Source organism: Acomys russatus, chromosome 1 (genome assembly GCF_903995435.1).
Source record: "Acomys russatus chromosome 1, mAcoRus1.1, whole genome shotgun sequence".
In the NCBI taxonomy this organism is placed as follows: domain Eukaryota; kingdom Metazoa; phylum Chordata; class Mammalia; order Rodentia; family Muridae; genus Acomys; species Acomys russatus.
In genome coordinates this window covers 37,111,903-37,125,106 of record NC_067137.1, presented here as the reverse complement: position 1 = coordinate 37,125,106, position 13,204 = coordinate 37,111,903, and the positions used below count along the sequence as shown (strand labels likewise).

Genomic DNA, 13,204 nt, shown 5'->3' with positions numbered 1-13,204 from the left:
GGGTTCCTGGCTCTGGAGCCCAGGGACTTCAATGCCAGCAACTATAGGAGCTTGCTGTACAGAGTCTTGGAGGTCAGGGACGTTTCCACTAGAGAATCAACCTCTGAGCCAGGTTCTGAGGTGGCTGCCTCCCAGCACTTGGATTCCTTCAGGAGTCCGCAGTTGTCAAAGGTGTTCACCATGTAAAACTAACCTGGGGCTGAGCCACAGCTGTTCTTGTCCTTGGTTTCTGGAATTACTGATAAATTAGACCCTGAAGCAAGTGAGGAAACAAACACAACAAACCTCTCTTGACAGAGAACACTGGAAGGACTGAGAAAGTGGGGTGAGGATGAGGGAAAACCCACTTGGTCTCAGAGGACTAGTATGTGCGCGTGTGTGTGTGCGCGCGCGCGCGTGCGTGCGTGTATGCGTGCGTGGGTGTGTTGGGGGGGGCATGTGCTAAAGTCAGGAACTGAGCTAGTCTCCAGAGGGTTCAGGAAAGATGGTATCAGCTGTTACGGCAAAAGGAACGAGCTGAGAGAACACCATGCTGCCTTCTCCACAGCACAGCCTGCAGGGATGTGTGGGATGGCCAAACTGATTTATAAGATGTTCATACAAATCACAGGTCAGACCTCCGAAACTTGGCACAAGCCATGTATTAAACACACAGTTCTCTAGTTCCATAGGCCTCAAACGAGCCTCTGAGCCAAATGCAGCTCCTTAAGTTTGATTCTAATCTCCTGGTAAATGGCAGGCTCTCAGCCCTGGGGCTCGCTCTGTGCTTTGAAGGAGCAGTGAGAAGAGCAGGTGCCAAGTGAAGACAAATGGCGCTGCCGAATATGACTTGGTGCAAGAGTGGCGGGGCAGGCAGGGGCATCAGGAAGGAGAGCAGAGGGCAAGCCACAGCTCAGCACCGGGTCTAGCGAGCCCTCCGCGCACACTGGTCCCACATGTGCCGGCACCTGGGAGAGGAGGGCTTTGAACGCACTTCACACCCGCCTGTCAAGTCTCAGCTACGAAGCTGAAGCTCAGGGCCTTGTGAATCGAGAGAGCAGCTTCTCACCGTCCAGCCACTCAGCCCTCTTGCTCTGCTCTGGCTGCTCAAGTCCCCAATCCTTGAAACAAAAACAGATCGCCCATTGTTGTCCCAGGTGCAGTTTGGGGGCAAAGTGCTTAAGGCCAGGAAAGAACCAAAGAATTACACGTGAATAGGGGTCTCCTCAATTCTAAATTAGCCCGCACATGCCAGGCAATAAAATACAACAGACAGCCAGGTGCAGTGCCGCATGCCTTTAATCCCAGCACTCAGGGAGGCAGGGGCAGGTGGATCTCTGTGAGTTCAAGGTCAGCCTGGTCTACAAGAGTCTAGGACAGCCATGCTATACATAGAAACCCTGTGTCAAAAAAGCTAAAAAAGAAAAAGAAAAGAAAAAACAAAAAGCAACAGAGAAGCCGAGCATGGTGGCACACATCTGCAGTCCTAGCTTTGGAGAAGGCCAAGGCAGAGGCCGGTGATGGTGGTGCACACCTTGAATCCCAGTACTCAGAAGGAAGAGGCAGGTGGATCTCTGTGAGTCTGAGGCCAGTGAAAGTTCCAGGACAGCCAGGGACATACACCACCCTCCCAAAACAAAGAGTGAGAGAGAAGAAGAAGAAGAAGAAGAAGAAGAAGAAGAAGAAGAAGAAGGAGGAGGAGGAAGAGGAGGAGGAGGAGGAGGAGGAGGAGGAGGAGGAGAAGGAGGAGGAGGAAGAGGAGGGGAGGAGGAGGGGGAGGAGGAGGAGGAGGAGAAGAGAAGGCTGAGACAGGAGAACCAAGAGCTTGAGGTAGCCCAGGCTACACAGCTCAAGTTCTGGGCTAGCCTGGACAACATTGTGAGATTCCTATCTCCAAAAGAAAAAAGATGCAGTGTAGTGGGAACGGCTGCTGTGTAGGCCACACTGTCTCCAGCCTCTGCTCCTCAATTCTGGAATTGTAAGTGTGCCCATTGTACCTGGCCCGTTTGGTAACTTTTTTCTTCCAGTGTTAGGTATTGAACCCAGAGCCAATGAATGCTAGCTTTAGATGACTACTTTGGAACTAATATACCTAAGATTGATCCTATAAAACTGGATACAATCCACTTAAAGAACATCATGTCACCAGTCACAGTAGAGTACACATGCTATCCCACCACCTAAGCGGCAAAGGCAGGATGGGGGCTGGGGTGGGGGTTTCCAGGCCAGCCTTGACTACATAGCAGATTCCTGGGCAACCTAGGCTTCTTCCCGAAACCCAGTCACAAGCAAAACCCACACAAGCAAAACCAAAAAGTGAAGAGGTAAAAATTGCATACTTAGCAATATAACAAAAAGACAATGTTTTCAAATATTAGTAGCAGCTATGATACTATGGGGGCAGAATATGTGATTTTTCTTTCCTCATAATTTGTAAAACAATGAGAATAAGAACGTAGATACATCTGGGCATGGTGGTGCACGCCTTTAATCCCAGCACCTGGGGGGCTGCCGCAGGTGGATCTCTGTAAGTTTGAGGCTAACTTGGTCTATAGAGTGAGTTCCAGGATAGCCACAGCTACACAAAGAAACCTGTCTTGAAAAACAAAAACAAAAACCAAAACGAAAAAAAAGAAAAAAAGAACATGGATGATACATTACTTGTATAATTAAAACATTTGTGCCATTTCTGCAAAAGGTCATTTCACAATGTAAAAAAACATCAAAAGGAAAATATTTTTAATACTCACCCATCTCTTCCTGAATGGGAATGACATCAGCATGCACACATTTGCCCTGGCAGAACCTAGTGTTACCCTTGTTTCTTTCCTCTTCCTCACACCCAGCATCTAAACTCATTACCAAGTCTGTCCCCCAACCCACAGTGGCCTCTTCTACACCTCTCAGTACCCAGGCTCTTGGCGGCTACCATGTGCTGTGCTCCAGCCTGCACTCTGGAGCTCCATTCCATGTTGTGCTGATGTGTGGCTGCTCAAGATGAACACAGGAGGAGGAAGAAGCCACCCCTGACAGGAGGTGGGGGGGGGGGGCGGGGCTGCATTCCTCTCCTCATCTAACAGTGTTCCCTGAAGGCCCAGGGAAGGTGGGACAGAGGAAAGAGTTTTTATGGTCCACCACATCTCTACAGGCGGACATGGATTCTAAGCCAGATTTGTTCCTTATTCAAACTGTCCTAGGAAAGTCCTGATGCTGAAAAGGACAGGCCAGCACTGTCTTTCCTTGTGGGGACTGCCACAGCCTGTTCTGGCTGCTTCCCACTTAGATGCTATCTCATACTCTTTGTAGCAGCCAAACAACCTTTCCCAAGGCCAGCCCTGGCTCTCTCAGTTTGCTGCTCGAGGTGGGCTCTTCTCACATGTGTGTTCACACACACACACACACACACACACACACACACACACACACACACACACACACACACACACACACGGACCCTTCCGATTGCTCTATCTCATGAGACTTTCTCCCTGAGCTCTCCAGGCACTCTCCTGTTGCTGAGATGCTACTTCCATTCTGAGACTCACCTCCCCACCCCCAATCTAGCCCATAGAACCAAGCTCCAGTCTCTCCCTGAAGTCACTCTGGGCAGTTCACTGAGTTCCCCACAGGCAGCTAGACCATGCTGGGGGAAGGGTCTCTCCTCTCAGGGACTCTCAAAGAGTCCTGCTCATGATGCAGACCCAAAACTGCCTTTCTTCCTGTTTTAACCCTGAGGATGGAACAACAGTGATGATCTGTGTACTGTGCTGCTGCAGGCATCCAGCATGGTGCCTGTCACAAGGCTGATGCAACCAACAAATGCCTATTAAGCGATGGGAAGATGGGTGAACTGGCGTCTGTGAGGCTGGGGAAAGGAGCACATGGCAATGCAGGAAAACAGCAGCTTCCTGTTTGAACAGTCTTCACTTTATTACTACTCAGAACAAACACCACAGAGTGCTGCAGCATTAACTACCTAAGACAATAGGTGGAGGTTGGTGAAAACCAATCCCCACACAGCTGAGCTACTCCAAGGGGACTTCCATGACAGGAGGCCGAGAGCATTGGGAGTCCACTGCTCTCAAGTCCTTTCATCAGCAACACCCACTTCTCCCCCCAGATCTGAGAAGAACAGCCAATGCCAGCTCTACACGAAGGCGGCCTTCCTGACTGAGAGAACACATCTGTTTCTCTCCTTTTATAGACTAAAAGGTAAAGTATGGAGGCTCCTGGTGTAGAAGAACAGTTCATAGACTAGAAACTATATGTCATCACTGATAGTCCCAATGATGCGGCTTCTCTCGCGTGTAGCTTATTTCTAAAAGAAACAAACTACAATGAGGTAACTAGAGGAACACTAGTCCAGCAGTTCTCAACCCGAGGGTCATGACCCCGTTGGGGGTTAAAAGACCCTTTCACATACCCTTCACAGCAGATGGTTACATCATGATTCACAGCAGTAGCAAAATTACAGTTATGAAGTAGCGACGAGATAATTCTATGGTGTTGGTCACCACAACATGAGGAACTGTATGAAACGGTCGCAGCACTGGGAGGGTTGAGAGCCACTGCTCTAGACTTGTAACTTTGATTCAGACCTCTGCTTAGTCAATAACTAAAAGTTCTAGATTCTGAAATACTTCTAGCCAAACAAACAGCAAAGCTTATCTCAAGACTACTGGTGTTTCAAGCCTACGCTACACAGTACAAAACAACTGGCCTGCAGAATGCTGAGACACTACTCTACCCGGCTTCAGTGCAGCCAAGTCACACAGAGCCCAAAAGCTGTCAGCACAACCAGTTCAAACAGACTCTGTGCCTGCTCCCACTGGCTCTTACCGGAATGTAGTAGATGCCCATCTTGGGGGACTCACTGGCAGTAAGAAGCATCCCTAGAAATAAACACAATGAGCTAGTTAAACACAATGCAAGAAGTACCCTTTTCTACTCGCTTTACATTTTGAAGTGCTTGACATGCCAGTAGGGGCAAGCTGCCTCTAGGCGGTCTTGCACTTCTAGACAAACGACCTCAGTCATAGGAACTGCTGACTCCCTGCCTGTGAACTACCCAGGCTTTGTGAGCCAAGGCCATGAGCTGACTCCAAGAGGCACTCAGTTCTACACAAGGTCTGGGAGGTTTCCAGCTTCGTGCATAAGCTGTACAGTATGAGAATAATAACGGACAGAAAGGCTCCCTTCCTAGAGTCAGGAGTCAAGGAAGCCAAAGGTCCCAGCATCAGAGTTTTTGTATTAAACTTAGTAGTGGGCTGCAAACCAAAATGATTACAGGAGTGTTATACACAACTACCCCATAAAGACCCACATGTCAGGACTGAAGAGATGACGTGGTGGGTAAAAGCACTTGTTGCCCTTGCAGAGGTGCCAGGGCTCGGTTCCCGGAACCTACATGATAGTTCACAACAATCTGTAACTCCAGATGCCCCCTTCTGACCACTGTAGTCAGCCGGCGTGCATGCTGTGTACATACATACATGCAGGCAAAGCATATGCCACTAAACAGTCCTTAGAGGGCCACTAACATTCTAGGGAATTTTAAAGCAATGAATCACTAGAGATGTTTATTTGGTCTCTGTGGCATCACATTTCAAGAGAGCAAAACCAGGCTGGAAGGCAGCTCTGTCACTCAACAAAGGTGTCCCCAGAAGCCAGCAACCCAGAAGTCCACAACTTATTGGCACCCAGCTACTCCATATCGAGTATCAGATGGTTCAGTTGCCAGCAAGCACCCCCAGGTTTTCTGAAGCACCTCTGAGGTGGCAAGATGTTCAACAGCCAAGGCTCTCAATGACCACGTGTGACATGAGCCGACATCTACCCCACCCTTTACAAGGTCATGTGCGATCTTTATAAGCTCCTGTGTGACCTCAGTGAGCATGGCACCCTTTCCAATAAACATCACCAGAACCCATATCATGTGCTTCTCAAGGAGGTAAAATGAAAAGGCTTCTGACATTATCAAACAAACCAGTAAGTAGTCTAAATACCACCCAACAGAAGGAAATTCAATCCCACCATCTACACGGAATCCACCAACGTAGTTGCCTTCCTCAGCCTGCCTTCTGTTTCTAATGTAATGGCAAACCAGACAGCGAAGGTGATGCCAAGAGCAGCACGAAGGCCACTTCAAATCTAGGGCTAGGGAGCTAACGCAGCCACTCTCTCTAGTGAGCAGTAGCGGCTCTTTTGAGGAGACTGGCACTAAGGACAGTGTTTTCACTCAATTCTCAAAATGCTGTGCTTATTGCTCCCAAGAGAAACAAAACTGTTCAGAGAAAGAAAAGACAGCAGCATCTGGAGTCAGAGACACTCTCCTCCAATGTGAGCGGCGACAGAGATCTGGTAAGACAGCACCCTCCCGGGACATGAGCCCACATCACCCGGGTATACTTCAGGGAAAGGTTCACTACAACTCAAAACACAAAACCAGAAACAGTGCGGATCAGCAGGCCTAGGCAGGCTGAGCTCCCTGGGCCCTCTGCAGCCTGCTGCCAGGCTAGGAGATAAAAGTACAGAAAATGAAAGGGACTTAAAAGTCTGTAGGCAGCTCAACACAGCGGTGTCAAGAAAGGACAAAACAAAACCACCAGGCAGTGTTATCCCAAGTGTGATCGCTTAGCCAGCTATTCATCTTTACTGTAATGTACAACAGAATCAATCTGCAAAGGGTTGGAAGGTTAGAAGCATAGGAAAAAGACAGGCAGGCAGGCAGGTGGCTGGCCAGCCACGTTTGAAAAGCACCACATTGAAACATGCAGCTTCAGTGGCACTCGGAACGACTCAGGACAGACATTCTGGGAAGAGGCTGGCAGGGACACATCTGCCTGATCTTGCGCTTCTCAGTGACATGTGGACAGTAAGTTCACTTTGTGAGCTCTGTGAGCACATGTCCCGCGGTTGTCCTCTAAGCCGTCCGCTGTTGGAGGACGCTGGGAGACTAGAGGTATGGCATTTCCCAAAGTCTAGGCTGTCTCTTGCAGCTCTATGTGGTGAGTGAGGAAACGACCTTCTTCTTTCTACCAGTGGCTCTGACCCTCTGATCCTGCTTTTACAGGCTGGGGTGAGACTCACACACGCACCATTTGCATGCTTCCTGTGTCATCATGCCATGCACACTGGGTCCCAGAGCTGTGCTGCCTCTGACAATTCCCTGGCCTGTGTGCAAGGGCTGCTCCATGTATGGGAGCTGTGGAACGGGCTGCTTGAGCAGCCAGATAAGGGCCAGGAAATGAGCCAGGAAGGCAAAACCATTTCTCAATGCTCTAAGCTGCCTTGCAAAGAGAATATCATTACTAAACAAGGGCCATGATTATGCTTGAATTACTCCAAAAGTAAGTATGTGATAAAGGAGGTTTCGCTTCTCTACCCTCTAAGCACACTGTCGGAGTCAAACAGCACAGAGTGGAAGGAAGAGCGGATACAGTAAACCCAGTGCAGAGCAGAGCCTCTGAGCACAGCGAGGAGCCCAAGCCAACCAGCAAGGCCAGCTCCCGACTGTGAAACAATTACTGGCCTGGCTGGCTTACACTTAACTGCTTCTTGGAAGTTGACAGAAAAAGCCACACATGGTAAAAGATTCCTGAACACACTGAACCAACCTATCCTCCCCACATGCATGGTCTGCTGAAGCGAGATTTGACACAGAGGCTGCAGGATGGCTTTGGTTTGTCTGAAATTCTGTCCCCCACCAAAAAAAATCCCCCAAAACCCAAAACACAAGGTTTCTCTGTATAGCCATGGCTGTCCTAGAACTAGGTTTGTAGACCCAGGCTGGCCTCAAACTCACGAGATCTGCCTGCCTCTGCCTTCCCAAGTACTTCTCTCCCACGTGCCTTGCCTCTGCCTCGCACACCCAGCTTGTCCACAATCTTTAACCTAAACACACTTCATCAGGTTGGTAGACCTCACTGAACTTTATCCGGCTGGGGGACTCACTTTAAAACTCAAGCAATCCTTCAGTGCTATGTTAGGTCCAGCACAGATAGAAAACAAGCTAAGTGACACCAGGAGGAGCAAGAGACAGACACTCTACCAGAAGACTGGCCTGACTTCATAAAGGTTAATGTAGAAAAAAGCCATGACAAAAGAGGAAAGCACGGTGTGTGGGGGTGTTCTCTGCCACCCTTTCGGACTGTTCTTCTCTCCCCTGCCAGTATTTTTCCTCCCCCTTCCTCCATCGTCTATGTCAGTGGCCTCACGGGGCTTCCTGTGTAGCCCAGAATCCACATAAGGCCATTTCAATACCTCAGCACCTTCCCCTTCAAGAGTCCCTCAACACTGCAGAAGTGACCACACACCCATCGCATGAGACCCTGTAACTCTGACAAAGAAACGCAAATGGCACCCGCCTCTCCTCCCTAGTAGCATGTACCTAGAGTCCATTTCAGAAGGTTCTAACCAAGGTCTCGCCATACACCAGTCAGGAAGCTAACCCTGGTGAATTACCCAACACTTATGAAAGGAAAACAGGGAGCCAGCTTTGCTGTCACTAGCCCACAATCCCAGGCTGAGGCAGAAGGATCATGGCTTTGAAGCCAGGTTGGGCCACTGGGAAGCTGCTGGAATAGATGGAGACTCTTTCTCAATAAAACAGAAGTAAACAACAGATAAATAAGCCCAAAAGCCAGAGAGCTGCTGTATCCAATCCTGTGCAGCTTCTCTATTCGCTCTTCTCCGCATCGCTCTAAGTGGAATGGCCCCTGCTATTTCTGTCTGGCCTCACATGCCCCCTTCAGTGATCATACCCACTGTCACTTCTCCAGTGATCAACCTGTACTTAAGAGCATTCCCTCAACACACCTGCTTACCTAGTGACACATGTCCTATGGTGCACCGGGTGCTGGCCTGTGCATCAGCTATGCTATAGTGCACCAGGTGGCACCAGGTGCTGGCCTGTGCATCAGTTATGCTATGGTGCACCAGGTGGGTCCAGGTGCTGGCCTGTGCATCAGCTATGCTATGGTGCACCAGGTGGGTCCAGGTGCTGGCCTGTGCATCAGCTATGCTATGGTGCACCAGGTGGGTCCAGGTGCTGGCCTGTGCATCAGTTATGCTATGGTGCACCAAGTGGGTCCAGGTGCTGGGCTGTGCATCAGTTATGCTATGGTGCACCAGGTGGGTCCAGGTGCTGGCCCGATGCAAACAATCACTACCCATCCCTGTCACTGTCTAATACTTAAAGTCAGAAACACACACGTGCTTACTGCCTCAACTCAGAACACTACTTCCCGGACATTGCAGTTCTAAGCCAGCCCACTCATTATCTGTGTGGGCCCTTTGGTGACAGATGGAACCCAGCCACTCAGGTGACCACCTGCACCCACCTGTTCTTTCACTTCGGCTCTTAGTTAGTCTTCTTGGTGAATCACCTCACCCACAAAGGTGAATGGTTCTGAGACCATTCAATGACTGCCCTCTACATTAGACCCCGGAAGTCTCCTGTGCCTTTGCCCAACTTCTGGCTCATGCCCTGGCCTCCCGGAACACACTGGAACAGCATTGTCTACATGTGTGTACTGGGACATTTCGGCTTTGCAGTCTATCCTGTCATCAGAATTGTGTGTGTGTGTCTGTCTGTCCTCGGGGGACACAGCTTGAGAGTTGGAGGGTTCTTGCATTCTTCTTTTAGACCCTGTTTGGGATTGGCAACGACTGTGCTGCTGAATTTGGAAACCTGTTATATAACTTGCTGGAAAGTACCTGATACAGACTATCCCCAATCCTTTATTACCAGGCGACTCCAAATCCCTAACCTCAATTTCCACACAGCATTACTAATCACATAAAAGAATACACCAAAATAGCACTTCACCTGCCGCCTACCTGCATTTGTTACTAGTTCTACTAATAGCTAGGTGGGCGGGCTGAGCCCTGAGTCATGAAGAGTGCCCCTTTCTGAATCATCCACACTACTTCCTGTCCTTTCTTCTTCCCAGTAAATGAAAAACTCAGGAATTGTCCTGACCAAGTCAAATGTTATCTGATGAAGTAAATGCAGGGCCGTGGGCACCTACCGGAGTTGGGATAGAGGCAAACATCATTAAGGTCATGTTCTGGCTCCAATGAAGTAAATATTTTCCCCTATAACAGCAAGCAAAAAATAAATTACTAAAACCATCAAAGATAGCTTTTTAGCAATGGCACATACAGAAAATAAAATAGAGACACAACCGACTGAGTGCCACATAAAAGGAATAAGCCTAATGGGAAGAACATATATTCAAAAATATTATTTGTCTTATCAACATATCAAATATTCTCACTTTAGAAATGAAGAAACCGGGCGGAGAGTTGATCTGCTCAGAACAAAACAGAAGACTCAAAGCCTTAGCGGAGCCAGTGCACAGTAGAAGACAACAGTTGAAGGCAACTGCAGGAGCACCACAAAAACCCAAAGACAACAAAGTACGATGCGGAACCCTGTGAGTCCAGAGTACCAGTTAGTATACCGTGAAGGCTACAACATTCTACTTTAAATGTGGGGAGGTGTCTACTATACTACGGAAAACTAAAAAGAAAAAAAGGCCCTGAAGGAGGCAGGCATGAAGAAAGGAAAGGAGAGAGAGAAACAAGGGAAGCAGGCCATGCAGAGCCAGGTGCTCTGTTAGTCAAGAGGAAGCATTTAGTCTTAAGAAACAAAAAGTGGCAAAATAAAATTGATTGCTATAATTACAGTGTGATTCCTCAAGTGGTGGTGCTGACAAGTCCTGCCAGCTCTTGCCGCCATAAGTCATTACCGGAAGACTAACACCAGGATGTGGTGCTCCCAGGGCAGAGGGGGAGGAGCTGAAGCCCAGGCAGGATGCTTATTTTACGGTTCATGAAAACCAGTAGCCAAGTTCTCTTTCAACACCCATAGGGAAACTCACCCAGCCCCCTCCCACTCAAGTGGGGAGGAGAGGGAGGAAAAGAGGAAGAGAACAAGGATAAGGATGGTGTGGACCAACAGGGACAAAAGGCACAGAGGTCACAGAAAACTGCAACACAGGAAACACAGCAATAGGGGGTCTGGAAGAACATATCCAAACTGAATTAGTCACGTGCTTAGATAGGATGGGAGCCAGGTCAAGGCAACACCTTCTTTACAGTGTCTTGGGAGTTTTCAGAAAGAAGGGCCAGTGTGGTGGCACACAACTACAACCCTAGCATTTAGGAAGTGGAGGCAGGATGGTGAGTTTGAGGCCACCCTGGGCCGAGGTGAACCTTATTTACATAGTGAAACTATCTCTAAATAAATAAAATATATGTACTTCTACAGTAAAAAGTAATCAGTAAGACTCCTTATTGCTATTATTTTGATCCAGGGTCTCACTGCACAGTCCAAGTTGGCCTCAAACTCTTGGTCCTCCTGCCTCAGCCAGCCTCTTAACTGTGGAAGTTGTAGACGAGCACACCCTGCCCGCATAAATAGCATCTTCCCAGCAATTAGTTAGGGTTGCCAGAAAAATCACTGGCCTAAGATATGCCAAGTCCTCCAGGAACCCTCCCAACTCTAAGCCTAAGGGGCAGAAAGTGTAACTGATGCCTTGCAAACGTCCGGGTGATGTTTCCAAGAATTCAGAAATGCGATGAGCTGGTCCTCTGCCCTTAAGTTAAACAGTCACTGGAACAAACACATCTCAAGGAGAGCTCTGCACACCAAGACAGAGCCAGAGGGATAGAGGAAGATCACCACTTCTGGAGAAAAAACTGCAAAACTTAGAAATAAAATCTTGAGAACTTATTTTTATGTGTTAGAGCGTTAGCCTGAATGTATGGCTATGCAACATGTGTGTCAGTACCTAGAGAGGTCAGAAGAGGGTGTCTGATCCTCTGGGAATGGAGTTACAGAAAAGTTGTGAGCTGCCATGTGGAAATTGAACTTGGGTCCTCTGGAAGATCAGTCAGTGTTCTTAACCACTAAGTTATCTCTCCAGCCCCCAAATGCAAATTTTGAAAAACCTCAAGTACTGGCTAGAAAAGCCAGAGTGGCAGGCAGCTGGACTATGCCTGCCCATGTCCCTACACCAAGCACAGCAGGTGCCTGTAGAAACCAGCACCCACTGCAGGCAGTGAGTGCCAGGGGCATGGGCCTTCTGCCCAGCATCATCTCAGGATTGGTTTTAAGTTAACTTTTTAGGCTACAGAATTCGTGTATATACTGAAAAGAAAATTATTTAGAGTCTATAAGGCTGGAGAGATGGTTCAGCAGTTAAGAATACTTACTGCTCTTCCAAAGGACCTGAGTTCAGTTCCCACACCCTGGTTAGGCAACTCACAAATGCCTGTAATTCTTGCTCCAAGGAGGTCACCTGAACAATGTGGCAGACACATGAATAAAACTTTAATTTTGTTATCATTTTTAAAAAAAGAGAATAAGAGAGAAGTAATTGCTGTACTGAATTCCTTTTACTGATACAATGGAGTTACTACCTTCAGTGCCCTCACAATGGTTTTGAGGCAGAGCCTCACTCTAGCCCAGGCTGGCCTTGAATTTGAATTGATCTTCCTACGTCACCTCCTAGGTACTGACACGACAGGCATGAGCCATGACACCCAGCGAATGCTTAGGTTTTCAAATGAAAAAATGAGCCTAGGCATGGTGGAACTCAGGTAGAATCATGCACTCTGGAGGCCAAACAGGAGGGTCAGGGGTCAAAGGGCACCCACAGTAAATCTGATGCCATCCTAAGCTATATAAGACCCTGTGTAGGGGAAAAAACCTTAAATGAAATGAAAAGCTTAAGGCAGATTAAATTCAGCAATACAGAACTGTGTTACTTTAAAAATAACATTTGGAATAGAGAGGAAACATCAAACTATTCTTAAGAAAACACTATTTGAAAAAAAAAACAAACAAACCTAGCTGGCCATTGAAGCACAGGCACGTCATACCATTAGCTGGGGAGTCTGAGGCAAGAGGATCATAAGTTGAAGGTCTGCCTGGGCTACAAGTGAGTTCAAGGATAACCTGGGCAACTTACTGAAACCCTCTCTTGAAATTACTGCAAAGGTACTTACCATGTCTAGACCCTACTTGTCTGAGATGGGGACAGGTGATGAACCTGGGACATGCGGAGACACTAGCATGGAAAGACGATCAGCAGCTCCAAGAACACTGCTGGGGTCGTGAGTGAAGTCACAAGGTCTCAGAATGGAGCCAGCAAGATGGCTCAGCAGATGAAAGCATTTGCTGTGCCACCCTGAAGACCTGAATTCAATCCCTGGA

At 48.2% G+C, this 13,204-nt stretch overlaps 1 protein-coding gene across 1 annotated transcript in view; it reads right to left on the bottom strand.

Annotated features, from left to right (window-relative positions):
* The window catches only part of Nol10 (nucleolar protein 10), an 82,693-nt gene that overhangs the window by 47,447 nt on the left and 22,042 nt on the right, over positions 1 to 13,204 (bottom strand). The window contains exons 12-13 of the mRNA XM_051143807.1: positions 10,011 to 10,077; positions 4,819 to 4,871 (exon numbers count right to left, since the gene is read on the bottom strand). Of these exons, the coding sequence (XP_050999764.1) occupies positions 4,819 to 4,871; positions 10,011 to 10,077 (120 nt within the window). The remainder of the gene's footprint in view (positions 1 to 4,818; positions 4,872 to 10,010; positions 10,078 to 13,204) is intronic.